This window comes from Mytilus trossulus, chromosome 10 (assembly GCF_036588685.1).
Source record: "Mytilus trossulus isolate FHL-02 chromosome 10, PNRI_Mtr1.1.1.hap1, whole genome shotgun sequence".
Taxonomy (NCBI): Eukaryota; Metazoa; Mollusca; class Bivalvia; order Mytilida; family Mytilidae; genus Mytilus; species Mytilus trossulus.
Genome location: NC_086382.1, coordinates 26,628,789 through 26,645,631, shown reverse-complemented (window position 1 = coordinate 26,645,631; position 16,843 = coordinate 26,628,789). Strand labels below are relative to the sequence as shown.

The following is a 16,843-nucleotide window of genomic DNA, read 5'->3' as shown; positions in this document are numbered from 1 at the left end:
TTATACTTTATATACTGCAACTCTTAAAACTGTTCTAAATGAAGTATTTTTGGTGAAAAACATCTCATCTCATATCATCTCATTTCTTAATTTGAAGCGGACAACGTTAAATTTCCGCGAACCTGTATGTTTTATTGACGTCATAAATAAAAATCTACGGAAACACATTGTCAACGTCATAAACAAGGTGATATACGGTCAGTAACTATATATCACATATGAATATACGGTCAAAGCAATTTGACTGCTCAAATAGCACAGCTGCAGTATATATTCAAATTATATCTATGTTTACCTGTGCAATGAGTTTCTTCCATCCATAAGACAGAGTATCCACTCTCTCAGCATTACCATCATTGAAGAAAATATTGTATTTATTCAGCAAGGCATAACTTTCTTCTATGGGCGTAATTGTCATGTCAACGCGGATCTCCGCCTCTCTGATCTCATTCAATGAGGCCATGTGGGATCGCACATCATCTAAATCTTTGACTGGACGTGACAATTTCTTTGTCAGGTTTTCAGTAAATTCAAGAATTTCATCCATTTCATGAGCACATTTTTCATTGAGTGCCTTGGAATAAGCCATTTTCCAGTTTCTGGCCTCAGTTACAAAGGCAAGTTTGAGTTTGTCCGTGACACACATCACTGATCCTACCCGATAACTTGGTAACATTTCTTCAATCTCTTGTTCAAGTTTCTGAAAAATAATCAAAACTTTGAGTATTAATGTGAACAATGTTGATATGAAATTATTTGTAGAACTAGGTCAGCACATTTATTCATTTTGCCTTATATTTCTATTTATCGGTCGTCCCATTGTCTATATCACTCTGTTCAGCTCTTAATATTATTCCGTATCATGTCTTTGTGTAGTCAAATACGTTGACCCGGCCTCAATAACTTTGACCAGGACATATCAGCGACGTCATAATGTTTGAACCAACGTAATAACTTTGACCCGAACTTATCAAGTCATCTTTTGTGTGACGGTGAAACAAAGAAAACACTTCTGAAACACGCAAATATAGCCCGATAAATCGATTATCAGGTTATCTGCATGTTGATATCGTTAAATATCAGCTGCGAGACATAATATGAAGCTTTTTGTCGAGTGAGCGTAGCGAACGAGATCAGAAAGCCTTCATATAATGTCTCGCATATAATGCCTTATATTTCATATAATGCCTTATATTTCTATTTATAAAAATACTAAAAATTACATTCATGTCAATTCATTCATTTACAGACTACTGTAAAGACTTTCCTGACATTAGCCAGGAGTAGCTCTTGTGTATATTGTACCTCCAGTCGACATTTTTTTTAAATTTCTGAAGAAAATGTTCAAAAAAAAGGTAACAGACCTCTATGATGTGGAGAATGTGAAAGATCTAATCCTGAATAATCTAATTTTGGATATGACACATTTTCTGATTGGCTGAAAGTGTTTTGTCTATCACCTCATAGACACAATTTTGTCATGTGACTGTGATTTCATCAACGTTTTTGTCATTATTTACTCCTTTTTAGAATTGAATTGTTAGGAATGACTATCAAAAAAAAATTCAGTGTATACAAAAAAAACATAAAAAATGTGGTGCTCACTTTTAGTTAACCCGCTACACAGGTTATTCAGTGTGCACCACATTTTTTATGTTATTTCTTCATAGACAGAAAAAATATTACAGTCATTCCATAAAGAGAGTTGGAAAAAGATAAAGTTACAAACCTGGTAGAATTTAATTTGTGCCTCAATCTCTGACAGTATTGGTTTGGCATCCATGAATTCTTTAACAGTAACATCTATCTCCTGAAATGTACAAAATAATAGTTCAAATAACTGCTATATCTATAACGTTAAATTAGATAAATGACAATTTGTCCTGCTATATCTATAACGTTAAATTAGATAAATGACAATTTGTCTTCCTATCTGGTAAGTACTATGAAACAATTTTTTATGAGGCGGGCTTAACCAACAAAGATTTATTTACAGGTTTCAGAAAACTATATTCGTGGAACATGTTTTGCAATTTTTATTTCACTGTGCAACTGTGAAAAAGGTTTTTTTTCGTGAAATCGGTCAAAAAATCAACGTGCAAGAAATTTTTAATTGTTCATTCATCATGAAATGGCAATTTAAATTGTGTTCTTCTGTGCAGATACCCCCCGTTTAACGACCCTCGTTTCAGGAGGACCAATGCCAAATCTAAGTGGAGCCTCAAATTCAAGGCTGTCTATTTAGACCCAACAAAAATGAGAGAAAACAATTGAATACTGTGGATTCATTATTATTCGTTGGATACCAATTTTCGTGGATTTCGTGGGAACAGTTGAACCACGAAATTAAATGTTCAACGAATGACAAATTTGCAATAGGCTTGTATGTAGATTTCTGCAAAACCACGAAATCAAATATCCACAAACATGCAAGTTTTCCTCAATCCACGAAAATTGATACCCACGAAAATAAATGAATCCACAGTATATTACCTTGTCCCACAAGTGTGAGTATTTAACAAAGTTCTCCAGTACTTCGTTGACATCAATTTTAAATGTACTGATGATAGAGTTAAGTTGGATGACTATCTTCACCACATCTTTGTGATCACTAATGATCTTGTGCAGAGGTTTCACTGCAGAGGTTTGCATTATCTTGGCTCCCTCTTCCCCAGCTTCACTGGCAGCTAGCTCTAGATCCTAGAATGATTAAGTTTTAAACATTAATACACAAAATTTATATTCTTATTTTTGCATGAAGAACACTGCTAAATATTTTGTACATGTAATAGAGAAAAAGAACACAGTAAAATTTTTCAAAATAATCAGAAATTAATTGCTTTGTTTTATTTGCTAGATATCTTATGAAACTATTTAATTGTTGTATCAGTAAAAATGAATTTTTGCTTTTCATAAAATAAATTGCAAGAATAAATGCAAACATAAATTTAATAACATAAAATCAATAATTGTAACTAGAAGCTAAAATATTTGAATACAAAAAAACATGAAACAAGAAAAATCAGAATCATAAATTATTACCAATTGTATCTTTTTCCATTGTGGTAACTAAATTTAATAATATATATGCAGTTATTTTAATTTATAGTTGGTCTAGTCTACAACATGCATATTAAAGCATCTGCAATAACTAGAAGGTCGCTAAGAGATATACATATGTGTTCTTGTTACCCAGTAACACAATCTGTACAGAATATATGTTCACATTAGAATTAAAATGCAACATTATTCTTTACACATTTTTTAACTTGTTAAAATGAAATTCTGTAACATATAACCTTTAACTTCTTTCATCTACTATAACAAAACATTTTTTAACTTGTTAAAATGAAATTCTGTAACATATAACCTTTAACTTCTTTCAACTACTATAACAAAACATTTTTTAACTTGTTAAAATGAAATTCTGTAACATATAACCTTTAACTTCTTTCATCTACTATAACAACAGAAGCACATAAACATTTAAAAACTTTGCAATTGTCTTTTCTTACCTTGCAATCATCAAGTAATTTGAAAAAGGACAAATTAATCAGGTTGGAATTTTCCATTTTGAAATTTTGGCCAGAGATTTTTTTCTTGCTTATAACAAGATGAACATAAAAATGAGAAAAAAAATCAGAATTTATGATCTCTATAGGGAAGATCATACTTGAGTGCAGGAAAAGCAATTTGCAATGCAAGCAGCAATGCCCCTGAAAACTATAATTCTGATAAGCTATGATTTTTTTCCTGCTTCAGTGCTTTTGCTGTAGAACTTATCATACAATTCACAAACTATGAACAACTATGTTAGTTCAAACAAAATACTGATAAAACTCTAAATAAAATTTTCCTTCCAAGTTATTTACCAAACATAATTATTTGTTCATTTTTTGTTATCAATGATATACATTTGAAAGGAAAAGTCTCCAATCATACGTATATGTGCCTCATTGCATTTTATGCAAGAAAATTTTGATAGATAAATAACATCTTTTTATCACAAAGTTTATGTACACCAAGCAAAAAAGACCCAATTTAAAGGTAATTAGCCAAATCTCAGCAAATTAACATGGAACCATTAATGCTTCAAACTTAACCCTTTCTGAATACACAGTCTTTTTAGATGGTCATTAATCTATTTTGAGATCATCAATTTAAGGATTAGTCAAAAATATAATTTATGTGGTTCTTTTGTAAAATCTCATTTAAAAGTGTATTTTTCCTATTAGTTATTATATAAGTGATGGTGTTTTTTTTTTTTTTTTTTAACAATTTAAAGAATATTTCGATTAACTCTCTCTATATACAAAGAATGAATTAAGAACCACAATCATCCTTTTATTTGACAATAGCTAAGACCCATTTGAAAGAGGGATTATTTCCCATTTTTTAAAATCTCAAATACCAAAGAATTGGTATTTATCTGCATAGCTGTACTTAACAACATAATTTCTTTCTTAATATATGAGTTGCTATGTCTACCAAACAAAAACAATACAGAAAAAAACCAATCTGAACCAAAGCCTGAAAATTCCTTCATGTCATAGCTTTTTAAAGTAGGAGAAAGTTCTTTTTTATCAGTTGAAAATATATATAGAACAGGTATTGGTTTAGATAAAATTCCAATTATTCAAACTTAAGGATTTTTCGTCACCCAGAAAGGATTAAAGCACAGCATAATTTATGTAAATAAAACATTGGACATCAACTTTGTGATACCTTCACTTCTTTTGCTTGCTATATGGAATGAAATAAATGAACAATAGCATTCTTTTTCATTAGATTGTATATGAAGAAGTAACCTAATAATTCATACTAAATTTACAAAATGTGTACCATACATATAACTAAATAAGGCTAATGTTTTTCAAATAAATCAGTAATTATGAGCATGTTAATTTTGGCTGAAACGAAAGCTTTCACAAAGACCAACCTAAGCTTTAATAAATTCCAAGCAACTACTGTTTTTATACTCTACTGACACACAGCGTAGGTATATCTTTTATATGAATAAAATTATACTACAGCGAAACCTGATTAAACCGAACCCTGAATAAACCGGAAACCGGTCTAATCCAAACTTGTTCTGAAGACCAATCACATCACATTATATGCATTGTGAACCTGATGAAACCAAATACTCGCAAAACCGAACAACATCTCATGTCCCGAAAGGGTTCGGTTTAGTCAGGTTTGACTGTAGTTTAAAAATAGTGGAACTGGACTAATTTCAATAGTGAATCAGTTTTACAGAATCTATCATTGAACTATAATGACATGCTCACAATTATGTACTAATCTAATTTCTCATAGTTTTTGTACCTATCAATTCGTTGGTCAAGAGAAATCTCACATCCATGTTTCCTAAAATTTGCACAAGACTTAATTTTCTGTTTAAAAACATTTCTCTTTCTCCTTTTCAAGTGTTATTCCACTTACAAGATAAGCATGGTTTCAATATTTGAAGTAAAAAATACATACATATGAAGATATCAAGATGTTTACTACATCATACGAAAGTATTAAGAAAGAGAAACTATCAGCGGCAATATGTGAATAATCACCTCGAAATAATACACATCTAACACATTTGAAATTGATTTTGCAGTGAAATTCTTGTTTACAAAAGTGATTTAATAATGAATGTTCAGTTGCAGACAAAGGATTAAAAGCAGGAGAAATGACAAAAGTAAAGAATGATAAAATTTATGCAAATAACATCTAGAAAAATATTTTTTCTGCTAAACAGTGATTTTATATGGGTGTAAAATCCTACAGGAATGATCAGAGATATGCCTGAGCAAGGTTAAATACAACAGCACACACACAAAAATGATAAAATTATCAGCCAATCAAAATTACCTTCTGCTGTTGTTTTTGGTGGAGGACCATGTGACTCCATTGTGGGATGTCCTGTGAAGCCTTGAGAATGATTTGGACAGCTTTATTGAGGGTGGATTGTAGATCGTCCAAGCTTGGTTTGATCACTACGTTAGGTATGGCTAGAGTGATGTCAGCAGAAAATAGTGGTGGTTTGGCACTATCCTGGAAATCCTTACTGTATTTGTTAGAAACTTGTAGTCTCCTTTTGATGGCATCTAACGAGAGTCTTGTACCTAAGAAATAAGTAAGTAATTATATCTATGATTGTGTACAGTATTGTTTTTGCCACGTCTTAAGGAGGCCGTCAAGAGTAAACTAAAAGTTGAATATGCATGTATATATATATCAATGTGACATAGTTTTACCCTTTTTATGCTCAGACAATTATTTATTTACAGAATGTAAACTTATCAGTTAATAATCTTTCTTTTGGTTCAAGAGGTTAAGCAAACAACTATCAATTAATCCATCTTTATTAGTACCCTAGCTTCATTATTACTTACTTCCACAAAATAATTAATGAAAACTATTGGATCTTTGTTCAGGGCATAATATTCTGTATATTTCAGGAAAAACTTTCCATCAAGCAATTTGAGAAAAGTTTTGTAATTTGTGTAGAGGCCTCATAGAATACATACGTTTAACATGAGGATCTGAGTTCAGTGTAAAATAAGAAAAATAACTGGTAATGCACGTGGGTGATTCCTGCCAGGTTATACATACATTTAACAAGAGCTTCTGAGTTCCTCTGTGTAAAATAATTCAGTAGAGAATAGTAACAACAAGGCTGACATTCCTGACATCTTTGTTTCTTATTCTTGGTGTCTGGCATGGTACAAGCATATCCTACATCAGGTGATAAGTTAACCTGTTGAGCCTCAGCCAAGTTATTCTTCAATGTATCAACTATGTCATATACAGCTATCTCTACTAGTTTACTTTGTCTGAAAAACACATGTAATTATTTAAAGCACTGAACATAGTATCAAACTCATTATGCAGTTACTGAATCAAAAACTGACAAAAGCATCAATACAAAAAGATGCTTACATTACTACTCTTAAACATGTCAATTAAGAAACTATTGCATGCACTTTAATATTATTATGTTTTTTGAAGAATGGACACAAATTTAACTGTTGCAATTTTGGGAAATCTGCATGCAGATACATGTAGCGAATTTCACCATTCAAGTTCTTTACTAGTGCAATACTCAATCCAATTATTGGCATTGTTAATGACATCACAATAATTTCTGAATTAACAGTACTGATTAAGTCTTCACAATTTAGATATTTCTAGTGTGTTTTACTTTGTTGAAGGATTTATAATGAAGATGTTTATTCTATGTTTTACGTCAGGGGAAGGTATTGGTTTCTCTTCCTGTTTTCTGTTAATTTTCTTCAACATTTAATCTACATCACTCACCCAGCTAGCTGTACTGAAGCCAGATCTACTACATTTAATCTACATCACTCACCCAGCTAGCTGTACTGAAGCCAGATCTACTACATTTAATCTACATCACTCACCCAGCTAGCTGTACTGAAGCCAGATCTACTACATTTGTGGTCAATTCTAGGAATGTATCTGCAGTGATAGCCTCATCCTCTGGGAGATCACAAAGAGCTGTCACGGACATATCATGTAAAACAGCTTCTACTCGACAGTCCAAAATATCCTTAACCGTCTTTGATAATTTTTCTAGATCAGTCATTTGTTTGTATACGTTGTCAATATCTAAAATAAAAAAAATATCATTTAATGGTAGTCACTTTTAGAATGTTTTCAAAGGAAAGCAAGCATTTATGACATTCATTTCAGCCTATTCATGTCTTTTTTAAAATGAAGTATTTAGGAAGACAGATTTATATAAGTATTAGTTGCTTATTTCTGATTCAGGAATGTAATTACATGAATACATATCGTATAAGGGGTTTTGTATCCATTTCATGATCATCAATGTTTATTCTAAAACCATTAGTTTGAGATTCCCAAAAAGTAATTATTTATTTCGTTTTATAACATCTCAGATTAAACCAACAATTTTTTAATAACTTTTTTTTCATGATACAGATAATGTGTGTTTCAAACTAGAATCAAGTTAACATTTATAGGAATAAAACACCCCAAAAAAATTAGTTATACTGGCTTACATCCATCAATGTTAAGAGATGACCAAGAAAGGGACATAACTCCTGGAAGTAAAGCATCTCCAACTTTGTCTGTGAATGGTTTCATCAGTGGAAGTAAGACTTGTGGAATTTCTGCTACAGTCCTCTGATATTCTGACAGCATCTCATTCAATCTGAATAAAAAAATCAGTCAAAACATACATTGAATACATTTGACTCATCCACATGGCTTTAACCAAGTTCAGATGCTTTTTACATTCAAATGAAAAATGACATAAGAATAGATGAACAATTATTATTAAATGTTGTTTTTATATGGCTCAAGCACATCCATTGTATATATCCATTTACTAATTTCAAAACTGTTTTCTTTTCTTCCCCACATATCAATTGGTTTTTTTTCTGGTTTTTGTCTGAATTTCTTATAATTTGTTTGAACTTCCACAGTGGACTCATTCCCCCCTTTCAAAATAAGTTTAATTATCACAATATTTATCAATTAAACTTGCTCAACTACTTTTTTACATTTCATTTTTTTTTAAACAGACTCAATGTAGAGTTAAACCTATTCATATTGATTGCATGATTAGAAGATGAAAAGCTTGAAAAAAAGAATCGAGAAAGATTTACTTACGAAACATGATTAGTTTTTATTTCTTCTTCCTTAACCATGAGATTTTTGGCAGTGACAGGTATTTCTAGATTTAATGCTGCTAGACATTTTGATTCTTGTATCAATTCCATGATCTGGATGTCAAAGTTGACATATAAATCTCCTGTGTCTGGGTTTTTGACCAACAGTGCTGCAGCCAGTCCTCCCTTAGCAGCCTCAACAGCACGACACCAACCTCGGTGGTATAACATCTGAAATAAAAAGCATCACAATTTATTAATTCGTTCATTCTAAAAAATAAATATTTCATTCTTACAAATTTTTTAAAAGCTTTGTATAATATTAAAGTTAGATGGATATGTAAAGCACAAAATCCAAAGATTTCAAACTAAGCTTTAATTTTAACCAAAATATTATGATTGTACTACAGATATATTAAGGTTTAATTCATAATTTATCAAATTTCACCTACATTTGGTGTGTTGAATTTTATGATTTTGTGGTTAGTTTTAATGTTAATAGGTCCGAGAACACAATTAATTCGTAGTGCATTTCTTTTAGAACATAAATGAAAATAAAAAAAATCCCACCTGCGCTTTCCCAATGAAACTTTTACAGTGTGTTGTACTACTTTTGGGACAAATTATATCAAAATTATAGAAAACTTCATTGCCTCTAACTCAAAATGTGGACAATTTTGTGTTTAGGGTGTCTTGAAATCTTTTGACAGCTTCCGAAGTGCTAATTTTTAACCTTTTTCAGCTGGACCAAATCACTACTTTCCTGTAAAATTCTGGACCCAATTTTTTTTACAGTGTAATTTCACCCCCCTACTTACAATTTGAGGCATTAAACTCGGAGAAATAAATTTGGAAGGGATATAAAAATTATTGGCAAGTAACCCACTGTTAACACTAGGGACTATATTCGTGAACAACGAAAATCAAGGGACGACAATTGTGGTCTCGGACCAATACTGGAGCACACTGAAGTCTATAACTCAGAGAGTAACTGGTTATCAGTTATTGCTTTAACCTTTTCATCAATGATTTTTTTTTGCATTCTTGATTTGCATAGGATCTTTAAATGAAATGCTGAAAATTAGCTTGAAAGTATTACATTTTTTGTGTACCAGTTATGCATTGCGAAAAAACAAATATTTCATCAAATAAAGGAGTAGGTCCAGTAAGACCCCTTTTTGGCCCCCCAAAAAAGCAGTTTTACAAAATCAATAAAATGTTAACTTTTAGTTATTTATTAGACAGATGAGTGCTTCTGCTTTATAAATATGGGTTATTTTTGCCAATACAATACACATATATCGGGTACTAGCACCATTAAGTCATGCTAAATTACTGAAATCTTCACATTTTAGCATTTTAGTTAAATTTTAGACGGTTTTCGTGAAAATGAAAGTGGACGCAATCGTATTCATCCTTAATATTGAAATGTAACTTGTACTTTATCATAGCTGTCAACTGACCCGTATTCTGCGGGTGTGACCCGAGATTTTCACAATTCTGAGGGATCACCCGGAGGGTCATTGAAATAACCCGGGAATTCCGAAAATGACCATATTTCACCCGTATTTCTTAGCCTTGAGATTGATTTCATAAGTTATATTCAATTGAAATACCGGCAAATTCATAATTCTTCCATGAACAGAAAGTTCATCTGGCTATGTAAACTGTCAAATTAAGTGACCCATTAAGTGCATGGCTTCACTTGACAGCTTTGGTGTCAAACACACTGTTAATTAACACCAATTACCCTGGCTTTAGGTCGTAAATAAATTGCACTATTGGTTTAAAAAAATATTTCAACCAAGATTTACTTCCCCTTATTTGTCACCATTCAAAATTATTCTTTATATTTACGTTTTATGGGTAAAAAAGATTTAATAATCAAAATATAAAATTCAAATACATATTGAAAAATAACTTATCATTATTTTTATACCTTTATATAATTTTTAAAAAATAGTTGCAAATTATATTTTACATTTATACTTCCTTTGACTGTATTACTATATTTTATCATAGTCTAATTTCCAAGTAAAGTGAGTTTTACATAGCTAGTTTAAACTTTCATTTGAATATTAAATTGAAGTGTTTCATCATCTCAAAGAGCAAACAACATAAGACTGTGTTACTCAAATTTAAAAAAAAATCTTTAAAGTGCAATAAAATAATAATTAATAGAATTTAAAATGACTTAACCAAGTGAAAATGCATTGATGTTTTGGTATCTTTGATTTACATTTTAAGAAAATATACCATTAATACTGAAATTCTGCTCGAAAAAGTTCGTACGCGTTATGACCTGAGATTTGATTCTTCAATGCAGGTCATGACCTGCATTTTTCATCACAGGTTGACAGGTATGCTTTATGATAATACATAACATATATAAAGGTTGATTTTTGACCAAAATCGTCTGAAAAGTGACATTTTTCAGGATATTTGGTAGATTTTTCATTTTTGAGCTTGAATCGGATCGTTTTTAATGATTTAATCAGTAAAAATAGTTCACATATACTAATTGATTCAAATGAAATAGACACTTAAGTGTATAAAAAGTGGTCAAAATCTTTCGTCAGATGACCCTGAAATTTGAGGCCAAAATCGGTCCTTACCAGGCCTACTCCTTTAAGTCAGATACTCGTATGAAAATCTTTGCATTTTGGCGTTAATATTGAGTCACTGATAAGGTCTTTGCCTCGGAACTAAACACATTTATTCTAAAAACAGTTGTTGGCATGACACGGGTTATGTTCTTCTCATATATGTTATGATGGTATGATACTAAACCCCTAACGGGAAGGATTGTGCCTGATGTTCATATGATGAAATCATAATCTTTCAGTCAGTTTAATTTAAGTCTGGAGCTGGCATGTCAGTTAACTGCTAGTAGTCTGTTGTTATTTATGTATTATTGTCATTTTGTTTATTTTCTTTGGTTACATCTTCTGACATCAGACTCGGACTTCTCTTGAACTGAATTTTAATGTGCGTATTGTTATGCGTTTACTTTTCTACATTGGTTAGAGGTATAGGGGAGGGTTGAGATCTCAGGAGCCTCTGACTTTTGTTAGTCTTGTAATATTTTAATTTTAGTTTCTTGTGTACAATTTGGAAATTAGTATGGCGTTCATTATCACTGAACTAGTATATATTTGTTTAGGGGCCAGCTGAAGGACGCCTCCGGGTGCGGGAATTTCTCGCTACATTAAAGACATGTTGGTGACCTTCTGCTGTTGTTTTTTTATTTGGTCAGGTTGTTGTCTCTTTGACACATTCCCCATTTCCATTCTCAATTTTATGAATATAAATTTTATTAAGTCTGATGCAGACGTTTCGTAGTCAAAGCTTTTCAAGTAAGGTGCTACACGGGCGTCATTATGGAGGAAAGGGTTAATAATAAGTAAATTTAGCCATTTATGTTAATGACAAAATCAAGAATCAAACTTCAACCTCATTGTAACTTATTAACAAGTTTGTGGTCAACAACATTGAAAAATTAGGAAAGAAGTAATACTTTTTGGATAACTCACCTCATACTCTAGAAGTACACTGGCCATCTTGTTGTAATTACGTACAATCTTCTTAGCTTCAGGGTGCTACAAAATACATCAAATGTTCAGGAAATAAATACAATAATAAGTGTAAAATATCAAACAAATTGAAAGATACCATAAATAAAAATGTTCTGATTTGATTCATAATGACACACTTAATATGAAATCTTATTTCTTTATTATTATATACAGTGATATTCTACTTCAAAAAGTTATAAAAAATAAATTAATAAAAACAGATGAAACTCGTAGATAGGGTATTTTTAAATTTAAAAAAAACAAACTTAAATTTTGAAAAAAATGTATGACCTACCTTCAACAATTCTGGTTTGGTTTTGAACACTCTCATTGGGTGTTCAATTTTACGGTAGAGTTGTCTAGACCAGGCAATACGTCCAGCTACAGGTGGCAGATTCCTGGGTATTGGTGGCTCTTGTTTACATTTCTGGTACGATTTTCTGATAGATTCCAAATCTTTTCCATAGTTCATCAAAACTTTCATGTATTTTTCATTCATGTCTAGATTAGCTCCTCCAATGTTCTCAAACTTGTTTAGAAGTTCTACAGCTTTTTCAGTCTATAAAATTATATAAATGTATACAATCATTCTTAACATGTATTTCATAATTTGAAAATATGCTTTATTTTTTCATGGAACCGATTATCTTTATTATGAAACCTGTACTCTGTTGTTTAATTATGTTCAACATACACTTGGAAATAGTCATTTGCTACAAACAATTAAATAAAATAAAAGCGCAAAGGACTGTAGCAGAACAAAAATTAGCAAAAGACAAATTAAAATTAACTAAAAAGTGGAATAGATCAACCTCTCAAATATCTTATCATCACAGAATCAAAAGAAAAAGAGTTTTTATAATATATTTTCTTTAAAAACAAACTAAGAACCTACCGTTAGTGACCTTGAGAACCAAGTATCCATGAAGTTTTGTATCATCTGTCTCAAAGTCTCAATCTGGGATCTGAACTCAAGGTAGTCAGAATCAAACTGAAATCAAATATTTTGACAAAATAATAATACAATATACCTTTGAAATTTTTACTTTTATATTTTTTCTTACTTGCAACTTGCCTATAAATCAATTTTCTACTTTCTACTTTTTAAAGTAGCAGACTTAACTTATAGCAGAACTTCAATCAGTTCATTAAATTAGGTTTGTTTTTGTTCTTTCTATAATGTAGCAGACTTATCTTATAGCAGAACTTCATTCAGTTCATTAAATTAGGTTTGTTTTTGTTCTTTCTAAAAAGTAGCAGACTCATCTAATAGCAGAACTTCATTCAGTTGTTTAAATGAGGTTTGTTTTTGTTCTTTCTATAAAGTAGCAGACCTTTCTAATAGCAGAACTTCAATCAATTCATTAAATTAGGTCTGTTTTTGTTCTTTCTATAAAGTAGCAGATCTATCTAATAGCAGAACTTCATTCAGTTGTTTAAATTAGGTTTGTTTTTGTTCTTTCTAAAAAGTAGCAGACTCATCTAATAGCAGAACTTCAATCAGTTCATTAAATTAGGTTTGTTTTTGTTCTTTCTATAAAGTAGCAGACCTATCTAAAAGCAGAACTTCAATCAGTTCATTAAATTAGGTTTGTTTTTGTTCTTTCTATAAAGTAGCAGACTTATCAAGTAGCAGAACTTCAATCAGTTCATTAAATTAGGTCTGTTTTTGTTTTTTCTAAAAAGTAGCAGACTTATCAAGTAGCAGAACTTCAATCATTTGAATACATATAGAGCAAATAATTCTGCTTACATATTTTCTGATTTGTATATTTGTTAAAAACAAATGTCACAACAACAATATTTATCCTTGTGTAGGTGCTACTGTGAATTCATATATATTTTTATGGGTATCAGTTTTCTTGGATTAAGGTGGTACCTAACACTACAGGGAGATAACTCTGTAAAGTCAGCTAAACGTTTTAATTACATTGTGTTGTAAAAGGAATATTAAGCTTCTCAATGATTAAAATTGGTGTTTGTCAAATTGCTATATAACCAGTGTAATTTTTCTGACAAAATAGTTAGTTCAAAAAAAATTAAATTTTTATATATTTTTGTTAAAGTGATTTACTTAGACAAAGTTTTAAGAATAATTAAACGAGCCAAATCAATTTTAGTGAAAGTGTTGGGTACCACCTTAAGGAAAAATTATATTTTCTTTAATAATTCATTTTTCTGTTTTGCTAAATCCAGCATACTATAGAAAATTTGTACTATGCTGAACATCCAAATTCTTATGATTTATCAAAATCCATAAAAATTGGTTCAACCAGAGAAATAATGATGAATCTGCAGCATCATCAGGAGATGGAGAAGGTACTGTGGATTCATTAATATTTGTTGGTCATGGGTCTCAGGGGGGGGGGGGAAATGGTAAACAAATTTTGACAGAATATAAAATTCTATTAAGTTGTATATAGGCTTTGGACCATGAAATCACATATCCATGAAAATGCAAGGTTTCCGCAATCCATGAAAAATTGGTACCCACGAAAATAAATAATTCAACAGTGAAAGTTGATAAAACTTACATCTCCTTTCCTGTGATCTAATAGATTGTAGTTCTTTTTCTTGGTAGCATCAACAATAGTTTTATACTTGTTAGCAATGATATCAACTCCTTCTATCTTGATTTCGCCTAGACCTGAGAACACCTCCATTGTATTAATCATGTCGGCAATCCTCTCCAAACGACGGCAGAAAGTGTCAAATTTTCCAAATATGTAGTTCTCACTGTAAACACATAATAATTTAATGTTAAAGCATGAACTGCATATACATACGGGCTGTGCCATAATTTATTATATTGGGGAACAGAAGGGACTTCTTTTAAAATTTGAAGTACAAAATTGGTCTGGCATAACACATTTCAATTTGTCCAGTGTGCAAAAAAAATATTTTAAAGAGTTATTTTCATACTGCAGAATATTAATTTAGCTAGTTTCTGGACCAAAATTTAAGTTCTCTCCTGAAAATTAGAAATATATACTGCAGCTGGTTATTTCATTTTTATATAAAAAAAAAAACACCCAAAAAATATACCTGAATTCAAACTGTCTCTCATTTGGATTAAGCCTAAGTTTTTCCTTGGTCTTCTGGAACTGTTTCTGGTATTCTTCATTCAGCTGATTACATTCATTCAATCTCTGTAGAACGACTGGTCTGCAATGAATAATACAACACATTAACAAGTCTTTAAATCCAACCTTAATGATGGGTGAACTAAATAGGAAATACAAAGTTGTGAACTTAATTCCTTTATATTAGTCATTCATGAGCTTTATTATTTTGTATGAAGAAACCTTCAATTCTAATGTTCTAAATATTAAGTACCTATAAGGTTAGTATATTTTGTATTGTCAACATTTTATAACATCTCAGAAGGTTTCATTTTGTAATGAAACTGCAAGAACCGAAATAAAATACCAAAGGTGGTTGCTTTAGATATGACAGTGACGTAAATGACTTTTCAATAGAAACTGAAATTTTAGCAAATTTTACTTTTCTACTTTTTTACATAATCTACAATAAAAATTTGATAATACTTGATAGCATCAGAGTTAACCCTCATTGTGAATCACGTCCCTGAGTCTTTAGGTTTAGTGATTTGAAGAAAAATTGTCCTTTTTTTAATTTCTTTTTTAATGAACATTTTTGCCATTAATTTATTAAACAATCAGTGTCTTCATTTTTGAGTTTGATTGTCCCTTTTGTTTCTTTAATTTTCTTTAGTAAAAATTCATGATGGTAAGTAAATATACCATACCTTGGAATTTCCCAGATTCTAGTCACATCATGAAGGATATACTTTTTGCAGGTTGTGATCATCTGATTTGTGACCTTGACAAAGAGAGAGGTCATTCTTTCTGAGGTGTTGTAATACTGTGAGATACTGTATATCATTCTTATAGCATTCATCAGACTTGGAATATGTTCTACCATGGAAGACTGAAAATAAAAATATGATGTGAAGAAGCATCTCTCAAATATTGTCAGTAAATGCAAGTTAGACTTAGTACCTTTGGAGTTGATATATTTTTTCCTTCAAATACAAGCTCATTATATGACCTAAATATAATCCATTCAGAATAAATGGCCTTACACTCCCCCCCCCCCCCCACCTTTTAAATATTTTTTTAAAATGGACCATTGTGATACTTTTAAGTAAGAAAATATCTTTCCATCTACAGTTACAAATACATATATTAACACTAAAGAAGGATATTTCTTCAGCAGAAATATTTGTGAACACGATTCCATAACATAATCTTCATATATAACCATCTTATATTAGTATTGTTGTATTAATATTAAGACTTATACATATATGTATATTGATATGTATTTTGGATTTAAAATTAAATTCTATCAACACATTCTATACTTACAGGTGTGCACTTAACAAGTGGTCCAAAGAATTTATCTAAGGTATATAGATATTTGACATTGTCTTTGGCCTCGTTGGCAGCATCAGTAATCTGACCGTCCTGAAATTAAAGTTTACTTATTTTACATACTTTGTTATTTTTTATACTACCAACATGAAAAAGACTGAACATTTATGAAAATATGATCTCTTATCTGATTTTTAAAAAATTTGACACAGGT

General features: G+C 30.8%; 1 protein-coding gene across 2 annotated transcripts in view; it reads right to left on the bottom strand.

Moving 5' to 3' along the window:
• LOC134687118 (dynein axonemal heavy chain 5-like) overlaps positions 1 to 16,843 on the bottom strand; it is an 86,773-nt gene that overhangs the window by 48,989 nt on the left and 20,941 nt on the right. Inside the window, exons 12-27 of one of the 2 annotated variants that reach the window (XM_063547117.1) lie at positions 16,624 to 16,722; positions 16,002 to 16,183; positions 15,278 to 15,397; positions 14,767 to 14,968; positions 13,128 to 13,223; positions 12,528 to 12,791; positions 12,191 to 12,256; positions 8,659 to 8,888; positions 8,046 to 8,197; positions 7,422 to 7,629; positions 6,613 to 6,833; positions 5,869 to 6,122; positions 4,726 to 4,743; positions 2,494 to 2,700; positions 1,730 to 1,810; positions 296 to 700 (exon numbers count right to left, since the gene is read on the bottom strand). In XM_063547117.1, the coding sequence (XP_063403187.1) occupies positions 296 to 700; positions 1,730 to 1,810; positions 2,494 to 2,700; positions 4,726 to 4,743; positions 5,869 to 6,122; positions 6,613 to 6,833; positions 7,422 to 7,629; positions 8,046 to 8,197; positions 8,659 to 8,888; positions 12,191 to 12,256; positions 12,528 to 12,791; positions 13,128 to 13,223; positions 14,767 to 14,968; positions 15,278 to 15,397; positions 16,002 to 16,183; positions 16,624 to 16,722 (2,805 nt within the window). The remainder of the gene's footprint in view (positions 1 to 295; positions 701 to 1,729; positions 1,811 to 2,493; positions 2,701 to 4,725; positions 4,744 to 5,868; positions 6,123 to 6,612; positions 6,834 to 7,421; positions 7,630 to 8,045; positions 8,198 to 8,658; positions 8,889 to 12,190; positions 12,257 to 12,527; positions 12,792 to 13,127; positions 13,224 to 14,766; positions 14,969 to 15,277; positions 15,398 to 16,001; positions 16,184 to 16,623; positions 16,723 to 16,843) is intronic. The other variant, XM_063547119.1, reaches the window with a different exon arrangement.